The sequence below is a fragment of the Mobula hypostoma genome, chromosome 8 (genome assembly GCF_963921235.1).
Source record: "Mobula hypostoma chromosome 8, sMobHyp1.1, whole genome shotgun sequence".
Classification (NCBI taxonomy): domain Eukaryota; kingdom Metazoa; phylum Chordata; class Chondrichthyes; order Myliobatiformes; family Myliobatidae; genus Mobula; species Mobula hypostoma.
Window position 1 is genome coordinate 133,621,703 of NC_086104.1, and position 21,806 is coordinate 133,643,508.

Genomic DNA, 21,806 nt, shown 5'->3' on the forward strand with positions numbered 1-21,806 from the left:
TTCTAGTAATTTCTCCTCCCTCTCTCTTTTTCTATTCCCCACTCTGGTTCCTCTCTTACCCCTTCTCTTCTCCTCACCTGTCCATCACTCCCCTCTGGTTTCTCTCTTTGTTCACTTTCTTCTACAGTCCACTGCCCTCTCCAGTCAGATTCCTTCTTCCACCTATCATCTACCAGCTTCTCATCTCATCTATCCCTCCCCCACCCACTACCTTCACTCTCAGCCGGTCTCACCTATCATCTGCCAGCTTGTACTCCTTTCCCTCCCCCTACTTTCTTATTCTGGCTTCTGTCCCCTTCTTTCCAAGACCTGATCATGGGTCTCAGTTAGACACGTCAACTGCCGATTCCCCTCCATAGAGGCTGCCTGACTTACAGAGTTTCTCCACTATTTTGTGTGTGTTGCTTAAGATTTCTAGCATCTGCAGAATCTCTAGTGTTTATTAGTAAATTCATATGGACAGTGAAACTAGTTCTTCTCTCTCCCTCTACTTTAGTAATTGTTCTTTCTTATCAGTTTTCTGTGCTTTTGATGCCATTTGTTACAATATCATGGAGGCTTGGTTGCTAGAGTGAGTGACTGTCTCCCTGATGAACAAAATCAACTGATGGACGTCTGGAGAAAAGGAACTTGTTCATTACCCGAGAATGAACTGTACACGCACCCTGCATTAATGTTCCCACATTCAACTCTGTTTCTCCTAGATTCCATCACTCACAAACACACCAGAGGCAATTTACAACAGCAACAAACACAAAATAGTGTTGGACCTCAGCAAATCTGGCAGCAGCTATGGCGGGGAATTAAACCGTTGGTGTTTCAGGCCAAGAAGCTGTGTCTGCAATTTGCAGCAGCCGGTTAACCCACTAGCCCAATCTTCTTGGACGAATATAGGAGAATACCATCTAGGGAAACCCTCATGGTGAGAGGGAGAACATGCAAATTCCGCACAGAGAGCATACCAGGTCAGGACTGCACATATGCCAGTTGCATCACCTTGCCACCCAGTCAATAAAGCACATTAACCCACTGCCACATCCATGGGGTATAGTTTGTCACTTTTTGTAAATTCCGTCAGGCTTGCTTCTGAACTTAGTTATCTGATCTCTCAGTTATCAGTGACTTTCCATGTTTCAATCAATAGGTCTGAAAATCAGAAGAGCAAGCAACAACTTCTGCACAGAACCATTGGGTGCAAGTGACTACAATTAGATTAAGTGTAAAATTTACATCATCTCCCTAGAATGCATTGAAACCTCTGGCCATGTGGGAAGTGCAGATGCTGGAAATCTGAAAGCAAAGCAGAAAATTCTGGAAATACCCAATTATTCCTTCATTAGTTTCATTTCTGTTCTGCGTACAATCATTAACTTGGAGATACCCATAATAGTATCAGGGTAGATGAGAATATTGGTGATGGTCCAATGCAGGTAATTTGCTCAGAAAAAACAGCTTAGAAAATTGGTAGGCAACAGGGAATTCACATTATTTGTCAATGCTTGCTTTAGTGGAAAAGTACGATTGTGTTCAATATCACATTGTGCAGTTGGAAGAACTTTCTTGCAGATTTTGATCACACTGCCCCCCCCCCGCCCCGCTAATGCAAACCTGCTGTCTGACACTTTAAATAACCACACTATGCTGGCAGTCAGCATTTATATTTGAAGTGTGCCTGTTGCAGTTTTAACTTAAAAAAAAAATTCTCAATAAAATCTTCAACGATATGCTGCTGAGATTTAATTGCTGTGTCAGTGATGATCCAAATTTTCAGTGCCAACTGTGGAGAGAATGGTTGAAGGTCAAGGTCATTGCAACTCCAATTAAAAGGGTCCCAGTCTGAAGATGCAAGACACTGCAGAAGATATAGAAGACAACGCCTGGAGCGAAAAACAAATTGCTGGAATAATCTAGCAGGACGAACAGCATTTGATGAGGAAAATGGGCAGTTGTTGTTTCAGGCTGAGTCCTTTTATGTGGTCTGATAGTCAACATTTCATGAAGGGTCTTGCCTCGAAAATTGGGTTTGGTCCATAATCTCCAAAACCAATGTGGGACAAAAGACCAGTTGGGATGAAGGATCTGTATCTGTGATGTATGACTATATGATGCTAATTATTAGACAAACTCAGCGAGTCAGGCAGCATCCAGAGAGGGAAGTGTACAGTTGTACATGTAAAGGCCCTTCTTGAAATGTTGACCATCCAGAGCAGATGAAGTGTCAGCCTGAAGCATCAATTGTCCAGATGTTTTTGGTTTCTTATTCTCTACTATGCTGTGATTGTGTCTTTTGGAGCTAGGTCCTCTGATTATAACAGCTGATCGAGTATCTGTCACTTACCTCCCTCTGCTTATTCCCAACTCTGGTTCATGAGGTTCAGGAGGGGGTCTGTGGGCTGTTTCTTTCTCCAGCATTGAAAGGGAGTGACAAACGAGAAAATCTACAGATGCTTGAAATGCAAGCAACACACACAAAATGTTGGAGGAACTCATCAGGCTAGGCAGCATTTATGAAAAAGAGTAAACAGTTGACCTATTAGACCAAGATCCTTCATCAGGACTTGAAAGAGAGAGGGAGGGTAGAAGGGAAGCAAAAATATAGCTGGAATGTTTGCTTAACTGTGCCAGTTTCATAGGTGCAGAACAGCAGAGAAACTGAGCCTCCAGGTTTGGGGCATAGTTCACTCTCACATCGTTTAGACTGTAATTTTCATTCCATAAATTTTACAGTAGAAGAGGACTGGAATATATTTTGGCCCATAGTAGCTATTAATCTTTGCACCTAACTCTCCTCTTTGCAATGATATTTGAGTTGGTCTAGCACAGCTTGTTTCTAAGAGACCAGTATGAGACAAGGAAGCATTTTGTGTCTCATTTCTAATTCTGTAGTTTTATCAGTCTTGGGATATTTTATTGGACTAACATCCAGAGGTCTGGGTTGTCATTGCAGGGAGACGAGATGGGATCCCTATTGGCCAGCTGCAGAGTTTACAAAGTACTGGAAACATACAGCAGGCCAATTCTGAGACCCTTCAACAGAACTGGCAAAATCCAATCTGATCCCAGGCCACCCTCAACCAATAACCAGATCGTCGTTAATCCAAAGGTAACCTGAACATGAATATTCATAATTTTTTTTCCCATTCCCTGTCCATAAAGAATCCGTAAACCTTGGCTGAAAAACTCATGCCTTGCTACTGATCAAGAGCAAAAAGGCACGGGGTTATGCTCAGAAAATCATTCTGGTCAGGATAGTTCAGAGCTGGGCCTGACCCAAACCCATTAAATATCCACTACAATGGACTTCCATCTAGCACATCAAGATTCAGGCTATGTAGTCCAACTCCAGCACAATGATTCCATGCAGCTGGAATATTCAAAGATGAGTGAACTTTCTAGATCTTCAAATATATGCGTGCTATATTCTAGTTTGATTTTGTCCTCCACTGAACCAGTTATCTGCTGATGTAATGCTCTTACACAGCACATTATAGTTCTTTTGCAGCATCTCAGGGCTGAATAGAAAGGCTGATGGTGGATATGTGAATATGTCCAAAACACCTGCCTTATCTTGAGTTGCTGGGTCATTCCACCTTGCTAGAATTACTGAAGGTTGCAGCTCTCATGTTATGCTGTACCAATTCTGAACACTTTCAGCTTGTTTCATTGTAATCCTGGATAGGTACTGCTACCTGGTGCTGACTAGGGCAGCCATCCTCACAAACACTCCCTGCAATGCATTTCTTGATTCAACCATTAACTCTGACATTGGTGGCAAGTTTTCCCCACTGCTTTTTGCTATGCATATATACCTACCTTGTAGTCAAAGAATGATTATTGCCTTTTGCAATGCAGAATACATTATAATCAGAGGTACTCATGAGATGAGCAGGGTCAGCTGACTGGAGCAGATCTCGAGCTGAACCAAAAGTGCATGAAGAACTGAAAGTCTGATCTCAAATTTTATTCACTGGGGTTTTCAGGGTCTGTGAATGTGACACATTCTGCCAAATGTGAAGGACAGAATGATGAATTTCTCAACTTTTCTTCTGAGAGAAAAGATCATTCAATCAAAGGAGCCAGCATTCTTACAGCATTTCCATTACTCATGTCCCCATTTGTTTCACTGTAACATATTCTCTCTCACATTCCCTCAGATATCCCAACTCTTCTGCCATGCACTGAAACCATTGGTAGTATACAGAGGCTAATTATCCTACCAACCAGATATGTGGTAAGAAGTTAAAGCATCTGGAGAAACCCAGGTGATCACAGAGAGAATATGTCACCTCCACAATGTAACATCTGTGGTCACAATCGAACCTCGGCTTCTAGAGCTACGAGGCAGGAGAACTATCAGGACATAGTGATGTAGGATTTTGGAGAAGATATGAGCTATCTGACCCTTCAGACTTGCTTTACCATTCATCAAGATCATAGCTGATGATCACAACCACTTAAGCTACCAGCTCATAGGGTCTGTAGATGCTGTATTCTGGAGCAACAAAAACAACTATTGAAGGAACTCAATGAGTCCTTCAGCATCTAGAGGGAAATGGACAGTTGACATTTTGGGTCGAGACCTTTCAAGTGAACTCATGATTGAGAGACTTGACCAGAAGTGTCAACTGTCCCTTTCCCTCCATGGATGCTGACTGATCCAGTGGGTCCATCCAGCAGCTGTGCTTTGCCATACATCGTCGAGATGTGGAAAGAGTGAAAGATATGTAGATGGTGTGAGAAAATGGTTTTCCCTGCAGAGGGAGGTATTGATCTGGACTCACTGCTTGGAAAGCAAAAGAGTCAATGGGGCTTTCAAAATGGATTGATAGAGGTAGTGAAGGAAAACAATTCCAGTTGAGAAGAGCTGAGAACTGAGAATGAATAAATTCCTCTGTGAAGTGCTGACATAGATGATGGGCTAACGGCCTCCTTCTGTGCCATGATCATCTTATCATGACTAAGCTGTATGATGTTCTCAGCGATCCTTACTGTAGATGGAGTTATAGGGTTCTACAGCATGGACACTGGCCCTTCAGTCCAACTGGTCCATTCCAACCAAGATGCCCATTTAAACTAGCCCCATTTGCCTATGTTTGGCCCATGTCCTTATCAATTTCCTATCGACGTACCCATCCAAATTTTTTTTTTAAATGTTGTTATTTCACTTCTCCAAATGCTTTTCCCACATTTGAATCTCCAGCGTGAAAAAGTTGCCCTTTAGGTTCCTATTACATTTGTTAAACCTATACTTTCTTGTATTTGATTCTGCAACCCTGGGGAAAAGGTTGTGTTCACCTTATCTATACCCCAAAGGTTATGTACACCTTCATAAAATTATTCCTCACTTTTCTGCACTCTGAGGAATAAAGTCCTAGCCTGTCTACCCTCTCCTGTATACCCCAATCCCCCAAATGCTGGCAATATCCTTTCTGCACTCTTTCTAGTTTAATGACATCTTTCTTATAGGAGGGTGACAAAAACTGATAATAATAATAATCCAAGTGCGGCCACAGCAGTAACTAATACAACTGCAATGTAACATGCCAACTTCTATACTCGGTGCCTTGACTGATGAGCGCCAGTGTGGCATAAGCATTTTTCACCATCCTCTCTACCTGTGATTCCAGTTTCCGGGAAGGTTGCTGCATAATTTTGCATCAGCACAGTCCACGGTGCACCTATTGTTGAAGATATTCATACATTGAGCCTGATACTTTCAGCCTAAACGCAGGTTTATTTTCTTTAAAGAGAAGTACAGTGTAAAGTTGGGTGGTGGGGTGGAGATAAATCTCTACCAGAGGAGGTGCAAGGTGCTCCTTCCCTCCACTAGCCTGCAGGTCAGCCTTGGGCAAGATACAGGACCTGCTTAGCTCCTGCCCCCTCCACCCCCCGATCAGGGTCATACGAAGCCGTGGGAGCAGGTGGTGGATATCACAAGTCCTGATTATGCAACCACAATCGCCTGTCAGACAATCCCTGACGGGTATTGTTAACTTCTGGAGTCACCCATTTTGTAAAGGCACTGCCCAGAAGAAGGCGATGGCAAGCCACTTCTGTAGAATTTACCAAGAACAGTTGTGGTCGCCCACGTCATACAACACCGCACATAATGACTGTGCCGGTGATGGTGTAAAAGATTATCCAGTAAGAATCATAGCATATCAGCAGATGCTGAAAATCTAAAATATAAACACAAAATGCTGGAAATACTTAGCAGCTGAGGCAGCATCTGTGGAAAACAGAGTGTGCAAGGAATTCTAGCCAACGCTTGCCAATGGCATGGTGTAAATGTGCAGCTAATTTCCCTATCTTCTTTGCAGCTCATTAGAGCCTGGCAATGCAACTCCGTACAAACAATTCTGAAGTGAATTTCCTCTTTGGGTGCAGGTGAGATGAGTATAAAACTGCCCACCTGTGTTGGGGTGCAGCCAGCGTCACTCCTACCTCCCATTTTATGTTGCGTGTATTTTTGTTTCCTCCTCAGCTGTGTTGAATTGAACAGACTAAAATGAATATGTCCTTTCCTTCAAATGTCAGACAGAGGATTAAACAACTCTTAACATTTTGGTTCGATACATATGCCATTAATTATTATAGAATTACCTGGAAAACTAGTTGGGCTTTAAAATATGGATCCACTTTAGTTCAACATCACTCGATACAGCAACTGCTTCCATCTGTATGAAGACTGGCTTTCAGTTGTGAGGCTGCAGTTGTAAAATTACTTGGTTTCATCTTTGAATTTTGCTTTACTCTTTTCTTAATGGAATGATAAACTCTCAGTTTATAACTTTCACCCTGAAGTGGTATTTTATAAAGATAATCCCTGCTTTCTCCTTTAAAGTTTTCTCCTGGTCTTGTAAGCTTGTAGTGATTGGCACATGGACATGAGCCCAAAATGTAGGCCTATTGATGCAGGGAATCTCCTTTGTATTCAGCTGTGGTAAGTACATGTGTACGTTCCAAGATGTACCTCAGCACCAAATCTTTCTGTAAGTTGCCAACTGAACTCATTACATTGATGTGTGAGCCTTCTCTTCCTTGTACTTTGGTCCGCTTTGCTGGATTGCCTTTCATGTCAAAAAAGAGCCTATGTCATTTGGCGACCCCTACCCTTCCCCTGTCTCCTATTTCCTTTTGACACAGAGAGGGGAAACTTGGCCCACCAGGGCCATGGCAGCTCTCACTTATTGCCCAGTAACCTTTTCTCTGCTATTTTTTCTCTCCCTGCTCACATAACACTCGGAGTAGTATTGATGGTTGTCCATTGTGCCCGAGGATGACCGGGAACCTGTGTGGGAACGTTCTTAAAGTGGAAAAGCCATTGCACTGGGGCAGTTCCACTCTCTTGACATCCAGGACCAGTGGTATGAACAAGCATCACAAACGGGGGTCTTCCTTGTTTGCAGAGGATGACCATGACATCTTCTGTGCCTTGTCATGCCATTCGCTCTCCATGAAGCATTGCAGTACCGCCTTCCTGGTCATTGAGCCTCATTGTAGATCTCATCTGCCCAGTCCACCGGAGCTGATATTACATGCTAGAACAGCCATGTCACTATCTCACCAGAGTATGAGGCTGCTGGCTACCCTCACCTGCAGGGGTGCAGCAAACTGTTTAATCTATCAGTATGTCTTTGGAAGGTAGGAGGAAACAGGAGCAACAGGGGAGAACCAACACAGTCAAAATGGAATTCAAGGTCAGGAATGAACCCACATCTCAGGAGCCCTGAGTCAACAGCACTACCTGTTGCACTGTTTAATCTATGCTGCAACGATACATCAGAAGCTATTCTCAAAGTGATCTAAATAAATACCTACCAATATTTTGTTGGTTCTGCCTATCAGACCAAGGAGCTAAATGATTGAAAGTTAGGGACTGGTGGGTATGTGGAATAGTTTGTAAGAACCAAGGTGCATCCTCCCAAGCAGCAAAGTAGTTTTAAAAGATTAGGAAACAAAATTCAATTTTCAAACCAATTTATTTTTAAAAAGCAGGTCTACTTACAAGGAACTACAAATGAAGCAGCTCTTTAATTGAACAATTATCCAAAACCGTGTGACATAAGACCAGTTGAAAGCAATAGTTATCCAGATTCCTTTTCATGGCAGAATGATATATATTCACTGTGCATTTAGATCAAGAATGCAACATGTACGTATTTAGCTATGTGTCTATGACCTTAATTCTTATGACTTTGAGTAAATGAGCTGATAACAAATTGAACCAAAATTAAAAGAGTTCAGTGTGATATTGAAACACTGCATACCATTGCTTTGCTGAGAAAACATAAATCTGGAAGAAAATAAATGATTATAAAGCAAAAAAAAACAGAAACAAAACACAAAAAAAGAAGCTGCTGATAGCTAATTAAAATTTACAAGGCTTCATTTTCAGTATGTAAAAGATTTCTTGAGAAGAACCAACAGCAGTGAAGCTCAATGTCAAAATGTTTTGCCTATCGTTGTGTCTTCAAAGCTACATTAACAAAAGTCATTTCTAACTGAAGCTTCTCCTAAGTTCCTTAATTTGTTCATTACACAGGATTCATTCCCCAAATTACTCATAAATGCTAGGTGAACATTCAAGAGGTTCAAAGCTGTCAGCCGTAATAAATGAACATAGGAGTCTTTGGATGCTGCCCAATTTCCACAGCACATGAATTTTGATGAATATTTTAACTTTAAAAAATATTTTGCCATTGTGCAGAGGAAGAAAGTGATGATTAGCTATTAAGTCCAAACTGCAACAGTGAGCATTAGAAGTTTGGAATTTTGGCAAGGTGCCCAAGTGGTTTTGCTGACTACTCTGTGCATACCCAGAGTCCCTGAGCCAGTCTGACATCTCCAGGGGAGGATTGCAGCACACTGTAATCTTGGCTGACTGCTCACGGTCCAGGCAGGACTGTATAACTCAATAAAGTTTCCAAGCCTGTTCTTGTTTGCATTTTGTGATTCTCAGGGGGTTGCCCAAAGTACTGGGTGGTGATATGTTGATGGGGAAGAAACTGCAACAGCTCTTGTGATATTCCAAACATTATCCCTTTTTTTTCCAACCGTTCTTCTGGCAGATGTTAGTTCTGACACCCTGCCCCTCCCCCAATTTTTTTTTGGACAGCCTCAAACTTGGTTAAAAGCCTCAGAATTCATCGTGGTTCCTTTTCCTCTCAGCTTGCCCCTCCTTGCTGGCGTATTAGTCTATGCTATCATACTTATCAACAGAAAGAAACATACAAAGAATCATGTTTATTATACACAGCAAATCTAAAAAGAGGAGGAAAGAATCATAGTTCAAAGAAAAAAATCCATCCTATTTTATTGAGGAAAAAGACATTTAATTTGTTTTTTTAATGAAAGCATGTGCAAGTTCAGATGTTTGATTTAAAGAACAGGCAGATAATCATTTGAAGACCCCTTGGTATGTGGGACACACATGAGTCTTCATTTTCTTCACAGCTTTTCTCACCTCCTTACTCTTTTTATCCCACCTATGAATAACCGTCAGGAGGTTCTGTTTGTTCACCTTGCGGCCCATGATGAGGAAGTTACTGTTCAGGTTATCCAGCTGGTGGCAAGGGCAGTCTGCGCCATTCTTAATGTACAAGATAAGCTTCTTCAGGTCTTTTTTCTTCAGTGGCCCCAGCTTCAGAGGCTTTTTCTTCTTCTGCGGTATGATCTTTCGATCACCGTTCTCCTTCTTAACTTCCTTGATCTTCATTTTAAGAGCTGTAAAAGAGCGATACAATTATTAGCTACAAGCGGTCTTTCTGGGAGAGCTCAGTGAGTTGAATAACATCTGTATAGTACAATTATTAACTGAGGTAGAGGGAGAGAAGAATGGAATAGAAATGGTGAAGATTTTTTTAAATTGATCTTTCAGTGGAAGATTAGATGGCGTTCACCTCCAAGTGTCCTCTCAATTTACATAGAATGGGAACTTTAAATCATAGGTGGCTATTTGGAACATCTTGTCCATGCTAGGAAAACAGGTTATTCCGGCTTTTCCATATTGGATTGTAATTTATAGGTTATGGCACATCAGTTGTTAGAGATCCTCCCTAGGGTACAATTCTGTTCTATTATTTGCAACTGGAACAAAGCACAAGTCAAAACTGCGGCTGTGATCTCAGCTCTTGCATGACAAAGATATCTGCAGCCTCCCAAAGACCAGTAAATCCATCTGTCCGGTCTCCCAAATACGAGGTAATTTACATGGGCTTTGTACATAAATCAGGTCTTCCTAAGCTAGCAAGGACCTGTCCATATAAATGTGCTGAACATTTTTGCCTCCTCTGCTCTTTTGGGCAATCAGTTCAACATTACCAAAATGGTTTGGTAGAAAACTTCTTCCTTGATTTCTCTTTACTCCTTCTACCAATTTCCCAAGCCTCCACCACTGAGTTATTGACCTCTCTGCTAAGGAAAATATGCCTTTCCTGTCATATACTATTGGTTAATCTTGCCTCAGCCTCCATTGATTCAAAGAAAGCAACACCAGCTCACATCTTATTTATGTAAAAGTCTCCAGGACTGGCAAAGTCCTTGTGATTCTCATCTGCACCGTCTCCAGTGCTCTAGTAGCCACACGCTGATGAATTAATTGAATATTTAATCAGTTGCCAAGGACTTTTTTTCTTGTGAAATTCCAGTTTGGCTACTAACTATAATAGAGACGCTTTGGATCTTAGGCAAATTATTCTATTCAGCTAGGGTTTCAAAATAATTTATTTTCAGGGGATGGACTCAGGCCGGTTTTGAAGAAATTTAAATGCACAGTCTACAAAGAGCTTTACGTGGCCATATCTTCATCCATCTTCAACACCTCCAATCAGGCCTGATAGTAGTGTCAGTGCATTGGACTTAGACTCTAAAATTCATTTCTTGGAAACTCCAGGTGTACTGCAGCATACAGTCGCTATCCTGTAATGTTATTTTTTTAAGGTCAAAACTGGGAAAGTGGGAAAGCAAGATAGTTTTAAATTGCTGCAAGTTGCTGTGATAGGTAGAAATAGATAGAACAGTGGAAATATCTCCGAGGAGGGAAGTGCTTATGGTTATTCTGTCTGTTTAAGAGCCATTTGGTTGATAGATTGATGAGAGCAGTTACACAGAGAGAGAGAGAGAGAGAGAGAGAGAGAGGGGGAGAAAGAAAGAGTGTATAAAGAGAGGGAGAACGAAAGAAAAAGGGGAGAGAGGGTGAGAGAAAGAAAGTGAGGGAGCAGAGACAAGAGCGATAAGGAGATCGGGAAAATGAAAGAGTGAGAGAGAGAGGAAGGAAGGAAGGAGAAAGAGTCAGAGAGAAAGAGATAAAGATGGAGATATAAAGAGAGAGAAGGGAAAAATAGTGAGTAAGTGGCAGAAAACAAAGAGCCACTTGAAAGGTGAGAAAGGTAGGTCAAAAATGTTGCTGGAAATTGAAAGCAAAAGAAGAAGGCAGGTCAGTCGGGTACCGGAGAGAGAAAAACTGAGTATTACAGATACATAAACTTCAACACAAATGGTGAGTACTCATGCAAACAGAAGAAAAAAATGTTGAATTCTGTTTTCATTTTAGATTTTTGTCATCTGCAGTTTTTGATCTTCATCATCTGCTGATAATGACACTGTGATTATGAAATGCAGAAATTGGGAATAAAGAAGATGGATTGAAAGGTTTTAATTAAGAATAGAATAAAACCACAGTCTACAAAACCATATGGAAAGTGGTTTCTATTAAGTAAATAAGACAAACAAGTTGGATAAATAGATGTCTTCCTGCACAATGCGCTTAGAACTGAGACTGGATTTTCATTCCATAACATATGTGACAGGGACATAGATACATAGCTGCTGTAACAATAACAGATTGGCATTACATGGGATCTTATTAATTAAAATTTAACTCCAAGCCAAGTTAGAAGGTTTTATTTTAGAAAAGATGCCTTCTTCTTGTTACTACTATCAGGGAGGAGGTACACTATGGGAGCTTAGTCACAATTAATTTCTGAACGGTATATAAATCCATGAATACAACCTCATAATTCCTTTTTTTCACTGTTTATTTATTTTGTAATTTATTGTGATTTTATGTCTTTGCACTGTACTGCTGCTGCAAAACAACAACTTCACATCATATACAATTGTGATAATGAACCTACTCTAATTCTGATTCTGAGATGGGAAAACAGAATTTGGGATTTGCTGCCTGGACACTGTTCCCTTTAAGCTGCACGAGTGCGTGGCCATGCAGTAATTGAAATGCTCCCGTGCACGTAGCCTTTGGTGTATGCAGCTGGAATTTTCTTTCATAAAATATATAATTTAGAAATTATGCTAATATGATTTTGAAATCTATGTTAATATAATTGTGATGTACCCTGTAATTAATCATGTTAATCAATATAATCCATAAATTTTCTGTAATTAATGTACCACAGCCTTTACTTTGAAGCATTTTAGGGCTTCAATGTAATTACATTCTTAATACTTCAGGTTACAACATTGTTAGAATTTGTAAGAATATACACAGGATGGAAGTCAATAGCTCATTGTTAATAAGTTGCCCGCCCTGCTGAATGCTGATGCTGTCTAGTCAGTATATTCATACAATGCACATTACAAAAAAAAATTAAATGCCATACAGTTTTCAGCCCTTATAAAAATTTCCTTCTCAGTGCAATGGCTGGTCCTCACAGCTATATAAAAAAATTAGAGAGGCACACGTTGTGCTTCAAGGCATAACTGCTACGGAGGAGTAATCAAAATTAGAGGTGGAAGGTTATGCCCAAAGAGTGTGAGTGTTATAATGCTAGGGGGGACCTAGGCAGATGAGACCATGTAAAGAGATAACAATGGACTTGGTGGTGTTGCTAGTGGAGCACTGGAAGACCCAGGTTTAATCCTGAACTGGGATACAGTCCGTGAAGGGTTTCCATCTTCTCCCTGTGACCACATGGGTTCCCCTGGGTACTGTGGTTTCCTCGCACATTCCAATTGCGTGCGGATTAGTAAGCTAATTGGCCACTGTAAATTTCCCACAGTGTGGAAGCAAGTGGTAGAATCTGGGTGGGGAGTTGATGACAATGTTGGAAGGATAAAAATTGGGATTCATGTAGGATTAGTGCTTTGATGGACAGGGGGGCAGTTCTTCCAGCATTATGTGTGTGTTTCTGATGGTCAGTGCGGACTCAGCTGTCTGAAGGTGTTGTCTTTGTGCTGTATGACTCCATGATCCTGTATAACAAACACCCAATGATCAGGCCTGAGCTATGACATGGGTAGTAAAACTTAATGTGACCTTTGAGGAGATGGAAACAAGGGGCAGCGTTAAAGAGTTGAGGATTCTTGCAGTTTACACACGAGTGACGCCATTACAACAATCCACAGCAGTAAGCTCAACAATCTCTTCGCAAAATATGCTTTTTCTTCAAAGTATGGAAAGCTTATATTTACATTGCTGGATAACATTTTGATTCCTTACCACTCGTGCTAAAATGTTAGTAGGGGTTCTTTCCTTTAATATTTTTCCTATTTCCTGAATATTATGGAGTTATAAAGCATGGTTTTGGTTGTTCTGGTCTCTGTGTTCCCTATTTAAATTCTCTATTTATTAACAAGCCAAATTAATGATATTTATATACTTGTACATTAAAATAATGTAACGTTTCTGAAGGAGAAGGGTAATGTTCCACAGTGTAGTATTGGAGTGCCACAAGAAAGACTGGTACAAGTACTGGCAAAGAGTCACAGCAGTGTACTGGCCTACTGTGCCCATGCCAACTCCCAAGAGAGTAATCTGGTGTATTGCCCCTTATCTCTCTTTCACCTATCAGCTTCCCTTTGATTCCTGTCCCCATTACCTTACACTAAGGGGTAATTTACCTTTACATGTCATCAAGATGTGGGGGGACATGAGCACTATTGGAAGCTCTCCTGGTCACAGGAGAAACTATAAACCCCACAAAGACTGCAGCTGGGTTCAGGACCAACTCTTGATCGCTAGAGCAATGAAGCAGCAACATTTCCTGCTAGACCATGAAAACTAATTGCAAACTTTATTGCTATATTGCTGGAATTCAACTCGGAAAAGTGTGAAGTGATTCACTTTGGAAAGTTGAATTTGCAGGCAGAACACAGGGTTAATGGCAGGATTCTTGGCAGTGTTGAGGAACAGAGGGATCTTGAGATAGATAGATTCATAGATCCCTCAAAGTTACAATGCAAGTTGAATGGGTGTGGAGTATCGTGTGTTGGCCATCATTCATTGGGGGACTGAGTTCAAGAACCACAAGGTAATGTAACTTTTTGTAACCCTTGTTAGACTGCGCTTGGAATATTTTGTTCAATTCTGCTTATCTCATTACAGAAAGAATGTAAAAGATTTAGAGAGGGTGCAGAGGAGAATTACCAGGATGCTGCCTAGATTAGAGAGCATGTCCTAGACCTAGAGGATAGGTTGAACGAGCAAGGGCATTTCTCTTTGGAGTGAAGAAGAATGAGATGTGACTTGACAGAGATGTACAAGAGAATACAAGGCATAGATAAAGTGGACAGCCAAGAGACTTTTCCCAGAATGGAAATTGTTAACAGTGGGCATAATTTAAGATAATTGGAGGAAAGTGTAGAGAAATGTTAGAGGTAAGTTTAAATACAGAGAGTTGTGTGCATGTGATATGTCCTGACGAAGGTGGTGGTAGAGGGAGATACATTAGAGACATTTAAGAAACTCTTAGACAGACACATGGATGATAGAAATCTGAGGAAAGGGTTAGATTGATCTTAAAGCAGGTTTAAAGGTTGGTACAACATTGTGCGCTGAAGGACCTGTACTGTGCTCTAGTGTACAATGTTCTATCTCTTGTACAACTGAACCTACCTTTCCATTCTGCTTTCAATGCTCTGATGACAGCTGGTGGCAGAGGGGTGTGGGTGAGAATGGGAATGGGGCCAAGTTCGTGGAAATGGTCTCTTTGATCAGTCATGGGATAACATCTCGGACCATCTGGGCCTGGGGATGAGCTATGGGTGGGGGGAGAGTGGCGGTATCAATGGAGGGGCACTAGGAAAGACTTTCCTATGTTCCCATCTGGTCCTGCACTACGAAGGAGAAATTGAGCTTGTCGCGCCAACGCATAACGTAGATTCTTTTCCCCTGCATTGAAGATTGATATTACTTGGTGGACGCCTGATGGTGAAACCCTTTCAGAGATGCACAAAGGACTTAGAATCATAGAAACAGGCCGTTCAACTCAACTCATATGGTGCCTACCGAGCAAATCACATTTGCCCTCATTTGGTCTATACCCCGCTAAGCTCTTCCAATCATTTTACTTAACCTTTTAAGTGTTGTTATTGTATCTGCCTTAACCACTTCCTGCCGCATCTCACTGCATATGTGCACCATGCTCTGTGTGAACTTCCCCCTCAGGTCACTTTCAAATATTTCACCTCTCACCTTAGACCTATCCCCTCTAGTTTTTACTTCCCTTCCTTTGGGACAGGAGTCTGTGCATTCATCCTATCTAGATCCCTCATGATTCTATCCATCACGAAGCTCCAAGTTTAATTTTTGGATTTACAGGTAAGAACTCAATAACAGTGGTTAGATCGTTTCACCATGGCTTAAATGCCTTTTCCCCTGTGTGACTCGAAGACCAACAGTGACCCAAATTTCTTGATCGTGAGCCGGTCACTTTCACACTGTTGTCCTGTGGGACCATACTTCCTTTCAGTACAAATAATTTCATTCATGATGCCATGAAAAAATAATGGCTATAGTGGGTTTAATATTCATACATGTTGGTTCCATATTATTCCATTGCTTTCTCCTATTATTTGCATGTTAACCTGTTAATTATTGAACTGAATAAGTGGAGGAATTGAATGCTGCGTCCTATTTGTAAAGTAAAGTTTATATTCCTAGTGTGAATAATTAACTGAGTTTAAATTCAGCAGCGGCAGTGTTAGGATTTGAACTCAAGTTTCTGCAACAATCATTCAAGATTCTGGATTCTAGGCCCTAGAGTTTATGCTGTTAGCTTCCTTCAATCAAACAAGGAAGTTTGCTATCCTTGGGGCCTGACAGTAGGAAGACTGTCGCTGCCCACAGAGTACCAGCCCTTGCATGGAAGTAATTAATGGTCTGGAGCACAGTAGAGCCATTAGAGCATGAGAAGGTGGGTTGCAAATGCAGGACAGACGTTCTTTAATTGATCCTGTTGTTTTTTGTTCAATTCCTTGTGTTCCACCCCACACAACTGAAACCTCAGTGCAGTTGTTACATGTTAGTGGATTTCAATTGCTACTGTGCACTAATTAAGTGGTGTCATTATCCACAGCTGATTTTGTAAAATCGTCCTCCTGGGAGAGAGACTCTCTCGCGGGGAGTCCATATCTGGAAAAACTTAAATGCACAAAATAAAGGAAGGTTTTTCAGTGTATATGCTGTTGTAAGCAAAGAGGACTCCCTACCAGGAACATAAAACCAGATTTTCAGGCTTATAAAAATTAGTAGCTTATATCTGGAAGGTTGGCTTCAGGACAGTTTTTGAAGAATAGTGAGGTTATTTGCATTGTAGCACTGCTAAAATCAATCCAAAAACTTTAGCTTTATAAATTATTTTTTGCTGGGTGCTGTTAAAAAAGGGAAGCATAGGGGTTATGTCCTACTGTGCTGAGTTATGTCTTCGAGAGGTACATCCTTGAAACCGGCCCTTCAGTCTACCAAATCAATGCTGAACATCAACCATCTACTTACACTCCTTCTACATTGATTCTATTTTTTCTGTTCTCCCCACATTCTTATCAACTCCCCCCAGAATTAATCCCATTTAGTGTAGCACATAATGGCCAAAGCTTCCTCTTCCTCAACACTTAACCATCAGCACTATCTTTACACTGTGCAAGAGGAGTGGAGCTCACTAAAGTTGGGGCTTGGTATAATTGTCTGATGAATGGTAAGGTAGGTGACTGTGTCATTGCCACCACCAACCAGTGAGGTATCCAGCTGCAGTTCAGTTCACGACATCACACTTTTGGAAAGAGATCAAGGCTTTTGAGAGGTTGCAGAGGAGATTGAAAAGGAGCAGAACAGGGATGTCAGTAATGACTGGGTATATTGGCGCTAAGTGGGTGACCATAAGACATAGGAGGAGAATTGGGACATTCAGCCCATTATGTTGAGGCCCTTTAAGGCACGCATGAGACCACACTTGGAGTATTGTGTGCCATTTTGGGCTCCTTATTTTAGAAAGGATATACTGACATTGGAGAAAGTTCAGAGAAGATTCATGAGAATGATTCCAGGCATGAGAGAGTTACCATATGAGGAACATCCGGCAGCTCTTGGGCTGTATTCCCTGGAGTTCAGGAGAATGACGGGGGATCTCATAGAAACATACCAAATGTTAAAAGGCCTGATCAGATTTGATATGGCAAAGTTATATCCCATGGTAGGAGATTCTAGGACAAGAGGGCATGACTTCAGGATTGAAGGATGTCCCTTTAGAACTGAGATGTGGCGAAATTACTTTAGTCAGAGGGTGGTAAATCCGTGGAATTTGTTGCCATGAGCGGCTTTGGAGGCCAAGTCACTGGGTGTATTTAAGGCAAAGATAGATAGGTTCTTGATTAGCCAGGGCATCAAAGGGTATGGAGAGAAAGCAGGGGGAGTGGGATGACTGGATGAAGTGGATCAGCCCATGACTGAATGGTGGAGCAGATTTGATGGGCCGAATGGCCTACTTCTGCTCCTAAATCTAATGGTCTTATGGTCTTATGTCTATTCTGCCAGTCTATAATGGCTGATTTATTATCCCTCTGAACCTCAGGGCAGATTACTCAAAGGCATGAAGTGCTTTGCTTGGCTGACGTTAGAGGAAATGCCTTCCATGACATGGAGGCTAGAAAGAAGATTTTGGCAAAACAAAATGATATGAGATGAGAAGACTATAGTTTTTTTTATTGTGTTGCTTTATCCTGCAATTTACTGGCAGAAAGGATGGCAGAAACTTAATCATATTTCTCCTATTTTCTTGTCACTTGGACAGTAAGATGGACTCTTATCATTATGATTTTATTGTTTACCTGCACCAAACTTTTTCCATGGCTGTTCTACTTTATTCTGCATTCTGTTATTGTTTTATGTTGTTCTACTTCAAAGTACTGGGTAATGGTTTGATCTGTTTGAAGTGAATGCAAGGCAAGATTATCACTATATCTCGGTACATGTGACAATGATAAACCAATACCAATTCCAATAACAAGGTAAGGTAAGGTCTGAAGTGAGGGTGCTTTTGTGTGGAATGGAAGACATGGAATTAAGCAAAAGAATGACTGCATTCACTAACTTTACATCTCTGTAGTTAATGGTGAACTTGAAACCAAAGATACATAAGGCAATGTTGCAAGAGCTGGTAAGTGGGAATAATATAGATAGGTAGCCGGTGGCTGACATAGAGTCATAGAACACTTCAGCCCAGAAACAGGACATGTTAAGAGCACATGACATGGACATATTAAGCCAGAAGAGCTGCTATCCTCTTTTATGACTCCATACATCTTTGGATGCCATTTGGCCTTTTGAGTTCATGCTGGTGTGGCAGTTGTGATAAGGCAAGGGTTAAAAACAATATCCAGTCAAAGATGGCAGTGTATAGTCAACTGAGACAAGGGAGATCTTTGACATGAGACTGCTGAATCTACCCTTGCTTACTACAGACAAGGTAGGCGAGGATGACTGCGGCTGTGTATATTCAAACTCTGTGAGTGGAGCCCCCGAAATGAGACTCTTTCTAGAAATAACTTTGAAGTACATAGCTGTGAGACTCTTTCTAGAAAGATCTTTGAAGTACATAGCTTCCCTTTACACAGTGGGGGAGGGGGATACAGAGACAGATGAGATAAAAATATACAGAAGGATGTGAAACACATCCAACCACTAAGGGCTAGTTCCTTTGCTAACTTCAAAGTGACATCGGTTGTCACCTTGTAGTTTCTATTGACTTTTAACACCTCTAACGTGAAAGACGATTGATCTTGCAAGTAAGGATAGCTTACATATGTAAACATACACAATTTACCCAGATGGTCAATATCCATAACTGATAAAGACAATTCTATATAAACATCGCATTTTTATTTTCAGACTTCAAACCAGTGTAGCGACAGGGGCCATGGCGTTCTCCTCGTGCACAAGTTAAATAAAGTGTGGCTGGATCATAAGAGTGCGTGTGTTCAGGGTCCAGTTATTAATTTAATTTTATTATCAGTGACGGCACCGGCTCTCGGAATATCTGCAGCAGTCCCATTCCTCCGCCTATTTCTCCGTAGCCTTTCTCACTCACATGCCCTTCAACTCCCATCTGTTCATTCTGCCCCAAACACGTAACAGGGGAAATAAAAGGAGCTGTCAGAGCAAGACCTTGTGGCAACAGGGAAAATTTGCAAACTCTGCACCAGTGCCAGATGAAATCAGGATCTAAGCTAACTTTCTGGAGCTGTGATGCGGCAGCAAAATGATATTTGATAAATGTTTGACAGGAAAAAGTGGAAGAAGGGAGAATGAATGGGCTAAGCATTTTGCACCAGGTTGTGTGGCCTTATAATTATTATCCTCGCCACTTCTTTCTCTTCGCAGTATCAATTAGTTCATTGAGGAAGAAGACAAACAAATTTCACACAGCCGGAACAGTAGCATAAGAAGCAATTGTTCCTTTAAATCTGCTCTATCATTACTAATTTTCAGCACCATTTTCCAGCACTGACCCCATATCCCTTGATTCTCTTAATGCCCAGAAATCTTAAATTTAAATGAACTCCATGACTAAGCGTCCAAGACCACCAGTAGAAGGAATTCCAAAGATTCACGATTAACTGAGGTAAGTGATTTTTACTCATCTCGGTCCTAAATAATCAAATTCTTATTTCCAGTCTGTGTTCCCTGGTCATAGATGGAGTGGCACAGTAGTGTAGTGGTTTGACCCAGTTTCAGTTCCCATCACTGCCTGTAAAGTGTTTGCACATTCTCTCCGTGAATGTTTGGGTTTCCTCCGGATGCTACGGTTTCCTCCAACAGCCCAAAGATGTATCAGCTGGTGGATTAATTGATCATTAGACTGGGATTAAATTGGGGGATTACTGGATTGTGTGGCTTGAGGGAAGAGCCTATTCCGTGCTGTATCTCAATAAATAAATAATTTGATTCCTCAGCTTTGGGAAACCTTTGCCTTTCACTCAATCTGTCACAATTTTGCAAGTCTTAGAGAGGCCTCCTCTGAATTTCTTTCCAAACTCTAAGACACCTACCATGTCTGAAACCAGTCCAATGATCCTTTGCCTACCAGCTCTCTATGACAAGTGCATCCATTCTTTGGTAAGGAGACCATAAGACCTTACGACATCGGAGCAGAAATAGGCCATTCAGCCCATTGAGTCTGCTTGACCACTGCAGTGATGACTGGTTTATTTCCCCTCTCAACCCCATTCTCCTGCCTTCTTCACATATTTGAAGCCACTACTAATCAGGAATCCACAACTGACTGCAGTAATGAATTCCACACATTCTCATGTGCTGGCTGAAGAAATGTATCCTAATTTCTGTTCCAAAGGGATGTCCTTCTGAGGTTCCACCCAAGCATAGAGGTGAAGACTAAAAGGAACAGCCACATGCAATTGCAGAATAAGACTTCCTTACTCCTGTAATCTTACCCTCTTGTAATAAAGGCCAACAACTCATTTTACTTTTTAAACTCTTGCTGCATAAATGTTGGTCTTCAACAACTTGAGTACAAAGACCCTCTGAACATTAACCCCATCAGGAAGAATGGCAGCAGTACCCACATTAATGGAGCTGCAAGCTGTTATTAGCACTGCATCAGTAAACCAGCCAGCATAATCAAAGACTGTACCCATCGTGAGCATGCTCTCTTCCCCTCTTCCATTGAGCGGAAGATACAAAAGCCTGATAGTTTGTACCAGCAAGGTAACTCTGCACAACTGCAGTTGCTAACTATGTAGGTTATTGCAAACTTTATTCATGTCTGTGAGGGTGTCATGTTCACCTGAAAATATTGGGGTTGCTTTCTTCAATTTTTTTCTTCAAAACTCTGAGTATATAGTCCATGCTATCTCTTCAATGCAGTCCATGATCCTGAGAGGACCTGGCTCGGTGGGTCAGGTTCAATACAGGGTGGATGTATGATCAGATGGGATGCCTAGATATTCAGAAGGGCTGGTAGAGTTTTCTCCACTCTGACAGAACAGCTTAGTAGTTCCTCCAGTTTAGGATGATTTACTGCATGTTTCTTCTTTCTTCATCCGTGATGACATGCATGAAGCATAGCATGTCTTTTGTTCCAGTTTTCTGAAAATGCCTTCCCATCAGATCAGCCACAGAATAACCTGGAAGACCTTGTGCTCAATGTGGATTGGTTGTAATCAGATGTAGCTTTTAATTTTATACCTAGGAACACATTTTTATAGAACTTTTGAAGATTTAATTAAATGCTGTTTGGAGATATTGATAAATTGGCTGATATATTTCCAACGTAATAAAACTTGAGCATACATCAAAAATTCTTCATTGGCTGTGAAGCTCTTTGGGACATCTCAGTGTTAGGAAAGGCACTACATCAATGACAACCTGTCCTTTCCCTCCTCATTAAGCATGTTCTCTTCAGGATTGACTGATTAAATGTTCTAAATGTAACTTACTTAAGCCAAGGGCATCTGCTGTCAGGTCTTTCTCTTAAAATGTGTGACATTACTGTGGCAAATCAAATCTACAGTTGGTTTTTGTACAACACACTTTTCAGACTGCACACTGGAGA

At 41.2% G+C, this 21,806-nt stretch overlaps 1 protein-coding gene and 1 long non-coding RNA gene across 2 annotated transcripts in view; one reads left to right on the forward strand and one right to left on the reverse strand.

Annotated features, from left to right (window-relative positions):
• The window catches only part of LOC134350979 (uncharacterized), a 29,186-nt gene extending 17,564 nt beyond the window's left edge, over positions 1 to 11,622 (forward strand). Inside the window, exons 2-3 of the long non-coding RNA XR_010019037.1 lie at positions 2,948 to 3,103; positions 11,555 to 11,622. This is a non-coding gene — a long non-coding RNA (uncharacterized LOC134350979). The remainder of the gene's footprint in view (positions 1 to 2,947; positions 3,104 to 11,554) is intronic.
• Positions 7,972 to 21,806, reverse strand: part of LOC134350978 (secreted frizzled-related protein 1-like) — a 153,984-nt gene continuing 140,149 nt past the window's right edge. Inside the window, exon 3 of the mRNA XM_063056922.1 lies at positions 7,972 to 9,726. Coding sequence (XP_062912992.1) covers positions 9,401 to 9,726 — 326 coding nt within the window. The 3' untranslated portion in view covers positions 7,972 to 9,400. The remainder of the gene's footprint in view (positions 9,727 to 21,806) is intronic.